At 40.3% G+C, this 6,000-nt stretch overlaps 1 protein-coding gene across 1 annotated transcript in view; it reads right to left on the minus strand.

The window, feature by feature from the left end:
- LOC104531400 (mitotic arrest deficient 1 like 1) overlaps positions 1-6,000 on the minus strand; it is a 317,456-nt gene that overhangs the window by 158,040 nt on the left and 153,416 nt on the right. Inside the window, exon 6 of the mRNA XM_029087049.1 lies at positions 698-788. Coding sequence (XP_028942882.1) covers positions 698-788 — 91 coding nt within the window. The remainder of the gene's footprint in view (positions 1-697; positions 789-6,000) is intronic.

Genomic DNA, 6,000 nt, shown 5'->3' on the forward strand with positions numbered 1-6,000 from the left:
CTTAAAGGAGGATGATACTTCACTGATCTATCCAGAGTGAGAAGCTGAAGACCTTCTGTCACATAGGACAGCGCTACCTCAGGAAAAGGTGAAACACCCACAGCAAAATAAACACACCCTTTCATCCTTCTGACTCCACACCTTCTGCCTCTCTGTATCTGTGGTCTGGAGATGCTGCCATGTCATCCTCTTAACGGCACTGATCCTTCCTGGCTTGGAATGCTGCTGCTTAATGAGGCGACACACTGCTGGTCTCTGTCTCTATCACTGACAGCAACAATGGAGTCTTCAGTACGAATGGAGCTCAAATTTTCATATCAGCTCCATGCTGTTAAACCCGGTCTACACTCCTGCTTTGGCCAAATGAATTTGGAGACAGCCAGCTTATGTTAGGGGAGTTATTTAAAATGGAACAGTTTTTAAGGCTCCAAGAAGAAGAGGAGGAGGTTCTAGGCAAAGGCACTGAAAAAAGACAACTGCATTTGTGTGATTATATCTGACATCAAAACACTCCAATAACATGGTCAGAGATACAGGTGTGTTGATGCACTTTGCACAGGCTTCCAAAAAAATGCCTTGCCCAGATTGAGAGAAGTGAAGTTGCATGCTGTTAGCATTCTGGCACATCTGTGAGAACAGCTATGGCGAATGGACCATGTCAGGCTCTCCAGCTGCTCTGGACCTCCACATTTCCTACCTGCAGAGTTAGCTTCTCCAGTTTCATTTCCAGAGATCTCTTCTCCTCTTCCAGCTTGCTGCGTTCAGCTTCCAGCTCCTCGATTTTCAGCCTGGAGAAGAAGGGAAAGTTAATAGACACTGTGTCCCTGCACAGTCCCACCACAAATAATCAAATAAAACATGAAATCACAAGCAGTATCAGATTATTCCTGGATTCAGTACCACAAAGCTACACTACTGAGGCAGTTAAAACATATAACTAAAAGATACAAGTTTGTATGATGAAAATAGAATTTGTAAAAGTATATTAAAAATATACAGCTTGAATATAAAGCAAATTGAACTTAGATACTTCCTGAACCACAGACTGAGTTTAGACCATTGTGTTTAATAACCACCAACAGCTCAAATCTCCATGAGTGCATCAAATCTCTTTTTGATCTGATTTATACTTTTGGCCTTCACAACACTCCTTGCCACTAAGTTCCACAGTTTAATTATGTGCTGTACGAAAAATTAGTTCATTTTGTTTTATACTTCACATGTGATTATTTCACTGAGAGCCTGTTAGTTCTGCTATGAAAAGTTGTGAATAATTGTACCATATTCCCCTCTCCATACCACTTTACAGGCCTCCTCTATTATTTCCTGAAGAATCTCAATTTAGTCTCCCCTCACATCAAGGATTTTCCATATTTCTGCTCATCTTTATTGCCCTTCCTTGTTCATCTTCAGGTTTTATAGAGACTTTTTGCTATGAGAAAAGCTAGAAATACAAACAGCACTCCAATGTATTCAGTGGTACAATGAGGCATTCTGCTTTGTTCACAACTTCTTTTCCAATAATTCCTAGTATTCTATTTGTCTTTTTAACTACAGAGCACTTGTCTGTTATTTTTAGAATACTGTTCATAATAATGAAAGATCTCTTTCTTGAGTGATAACAGCTCATTTAGAGACCACTATTGTGGGAGTGAAAGTAAAGGTGTCTTTTCTTACATGCATGGGTTTTGCAATTATTGACATAAAACTTCATTTCTCATCTCAAGCAGCATCATAAGATTCTTCTGCAACTCTGAGCAGTCTGATAAGCTGAATAATTTCATATTATCCCAAATGCTGTCACCTCACAAACGCCTCTCTGTGTTAGACAACAAATTCCCAATAAAAACCATTCTAGGACCTAGCTGAAACCCCTGGGTATTATGAAAACAACATTTAGCCTTTAATTTTCCATTTTTTAACTTTGTATTACATAAGCAAATTAATGGAAGAAAAATGCACCAAGCTTTACAAAGCAGAGTGTTATCTCTAGCTCAGGAAATCCTGGAGACAAGGCACTAGGAGCATCTTCTGGCAAAGTACCCCAGTAACATTGTCCTATTTGCATGGTGATCCACCACCAGCCATCCCTGCAGGCAGTACGCTGGGACAGCCAGCCCTCTGGGATCTTTATATTCTTATTAATCCAACAAAGACTCTTATCTCAACAACTCATTCAATCAGAGTAAAGTTTCTTTGTGACCCCTGGCTCAAAGCTTTTTGAAAGGTCGATATATTATATCACCTATATCAGCCTCAGCCTTGTTGGATCCTTCAGAGAACTCTATCAAACTTGTTAGGCAGGTGATATTATTATAAAAAGTTTAATGTAACGTTTTTGCTTGTATTTAATTACAGAGTACAAAAACCTTAATGCTGCTTCAAAAGCCTCACCTTTTGCATGTTAATTTCCTGGGATGAGCTGTGCAGCTAATGTGTACTAACATTGATCTCTGCATTCAATTTTCTCAAGATCCTTTTCCAGAATATTTTTAAAAAACTAATTATCTTGCTTGATAATACTCATTTGTAAATGACCTAAATTAAGCTGAAAATCCTTGCACTGTGACAGTAAACAATGCACCCATCTGGCAATATCCCAAAATTATGCAACAGAAATTTCAGGTACAATTAAGAAATTGTCTCTTCTATTCACTGGGCAAAAGTTACAAACTTTTCCATAGAAGCTGGTTGATCTACAACATGTTCAGCACAGAAATGTCTCCTCTATAAATATGCAGCTTGAATTGCTTAAATTATTTGTAAGCCTGACCCCTGCTGGTAATTTTCACGTTATAAAATATCATCTTTTTTCACTCTCGGAAGCTTCTAAAACGCCGAGGAGCAGCTTTTAGCATTGTTTAGGCTATTAAAAAAGATCATCAATAATTTCCAGAAGAGACACAAAGCTAGCAGGGATGGAGGATGCTAAAGAAGCAGGAGACTGAAAAGGTCAGAAAAAATGGAAATTCAAAATGGAATTAATGCTTTTAACGGCATGTTTCTAAATGGATTGCAGAACAGACCACAAGAAGAGCAACGTTTTTCTCCGAGGAACAACAGCACAGCAGCTACTGAAAGGTCAGAGCCCAACTCAGGACTTTCATCAGTACTTTCTCCATACTTGACATGCTGAATTTTAATTTAGAACTAATTTCTTCCCATCCAGCCTCCCAAATAAGCTGTGATGTTGCCGTTATCTGTCTGCAGAACTTCTCTCCATGTAGAGGTTTAAGCTCAGGCCTCTTAGATACCCTTTAAAAATCATGCATGGCACAAAGATCCGAGACAAAGCGAGCTGTAACAAGGGTAGGTTTAAGTCATTATATTTTTATGCTATTTCACCTGCAATTTTAAGATTTAATAATTTGTTCATGCCCTTCCTACTTCACTGAGGAAAGAGCAGCGATTCAAAGCCCGGGGCGCTGGCTGTCAGGCAGCAGATGTACCCAGATCGCGTATTTTGTGACGGGTAGCACGAGCGCGCCTGCAAGCACGGCTGAAGTTCACAGCCTCTCCCCCAAGAGCTTGCCCATGGGCTCATCCCTCCGGTGCCTGCTCCCTCCCAGTACCCCAGCTACTGGGGTACCATTGGGGCACCCTCCTTTCCAGACACCGGCACGGGGAGCTCCCCTCCACGCTGCCTCGGCTCTGCTCTCCTTCAGAGCCAACACTTGCTGCTTCTCCGCGCTGAGGACGGGAACATTGCTGTAACCTCCTTGTACCAGTGAGGTTTTCAGGGCTGACTAGAGCTTTCAATACTTATTCCTCTTCTAACCTATTTTTAACACTGTTGAGTGTCCTGGATCTCCAGTGGGAAAGCATTAAGAACCATTAGCAAACAGTTGGTGCTATTCTAGCTTTGCTTTTCCAGCCGTGGGGAACTCTTCCCAATGGCAAAGAGAGAGAAGCAAGGGAAATCCTATCTATATATAAACACAGCAAAGCATTTGCAGCTGGTGGTTAAGATACAGCAGTTAAATATTGAAAAATATTTACTCGTTTGGCACTTGAATTTTTTCCTTTACGTAAAATCAGGTACATGGCCAACTGCGTAGCGCTTTTGGATGTACCAGCATCCACAGAGGCAGCCTTAGTCTGTGTGCACCTTGTGCTCTCTGTGTCCAGGGACATCTGCACAAGATACGTGGTGCTATTTTATCATCAATTTGCATGCCTCAACTTGTTACTTATGGGAGTTACTTTCAAGGTAGGGAGAACAATCCAAGAAAAATTTCATGTGAGAATCACAAAAAGGAAAGTACAGAAACATCTGGGTACAGCACCACCACCTATCAGCTTCAGATTTGGCCCAGACAAATGCCAGAGCTCATTTTAAAAGCAGCCTTGTGGCACAAGGAAGGAAGAAACTTCAGTTTCTTTCTCAAACACTGACACTACTCTCAACTTCTGTGATACAGTGAAAAATAATTCAGATTAATTTCTGGAAAAGTTACCAACTTCTTCTCCATACAGGGGTTTGAAAACATGAAAACATTTAAACTCTGGCAAAGATCTCTTTGCATTTCTGGAAGACTTTTCCTGCATCAGATACAGACAACAATCCCAAGCTGAATGCTCCAGAAGCACAAGGTAAATTCAAGTCGTATCCATAGCCTTTCACAAGATCACATTTAATGTCAGAATATAGATTAATTATTGGCATTTGCTCAGACTTGTGGGTTTTCCCACTTTTGAAAACTGAGCTTTATATTGCCTTTATATTGCATGTTTCTCTGTCCCAAATTAGAAGAGGGAACCAGAAAATAAAAAACCTTGCAGTCTGAGTTCTCCTGAAATGACAGTTGTAAGAATGAGGTGAGATCCCACCGTGTGCATTCACGCTCTCTAAAAAGGGCTTAGATGGGGAGTGATGGCTGCTAGAGAGAAAGGCCAGGCTGCTCCTGTTTTACAAGGGAAAAAGGGGGAAATCTGTTTCATTTTCAACAGCACCACGCCCCTTCCAAAAGCCTCTCTCAGTCCACAGCTTTTCAGTGAAGTTAACAAGCAACAACTCCCCACCATCACCCCTTTATCATTTTTTTATTCGTTTTTAATGTTCTCGGATGTGTTATGTGATTGCCTGTAGAGCAGCGTGGATATTGTCGTCGAGGACATGTCTCACAGAGGCCCCATCTGCGAAGAGGACATGGCCATGTGGAAAAGCTATTGCTGAACAGGAAACTATTGAATGGAGCAGAAAATGTATGTGTTGGGAAGACGCTATTAAGGGATCCAGATGGCATTGAGATGGTGTTAGGAGCAGAGCAGACAGAATTCCAGCAAGTGTGACTAATAGGCATTGGCAAGGACATGAATTTCTTTTGAATTACTGTAACTCTACCCAGTCACTAAATCCACAGAAAACATTTAGGATTTACTGGGGTTGCAGTTTGACAGCAGAAAGAAAAAGTTCAGATTTGTTCCAGCTGAAAAGGTCCTTCAGCTGTTGCCACTTCAGTCTTTAGTGAAGATCTTTTTAAATATATTACTTTTATTTATAGGTTTTGAAATACTAGTTTCTGCACAGTTATCACCTTCCCTCTAAAAGGTGCTAATGCCTAAATGCTCTCTGCTTTGCTATACCCCACAGTGCATGAACTCAACAGTTTGACCACTTTTTCTTTTCATAAGATCTGCAGAATATAAACAAATATGATTTCAGAGGGAGCAGCAAGAAGTGTGAGAAATGACAGCATTAGCACCAGCTTTTATTGTCTCTTCAGAAACTATGATGCCGGGAGAGAGTTTCACATTTAAAGTTATAAAAGGTCTGACGAAAGAGCACTTTGTTCTCAAGAGAAGGAGGAAAAACTGATAAAGTCTTTCAAGTTTCTCCCTAAAAATGTAGTTTCCATACTAAAGAAAAATGAGACAAAAGATGTATTTTTAAAAGCTCTCATTCACTCACAGGAGGTGAATAAAAATTCAAAGGATTAATATGGATTTTTTTTTTTTTTGTCCTTTATGTCTCTCCTGCTTTTGTTTCAGAAGTTAGCT

Source organism: Antrostomus carolinensis, unplaced genomic scaffold (assembly GCF_000700745.2).
Source record: "Antrostomus carolinensis isolate BGI_N321 unplaced genomic scaffold, ASM70074v2 scaffold11719, whole genome shotgun sequence".
NCBI lineage: Eukaryota > Metazoa > Chordata > Aves > Caprimulgiformes > Caprimulgidae > Antrostomus > Antrostomus carolinensis.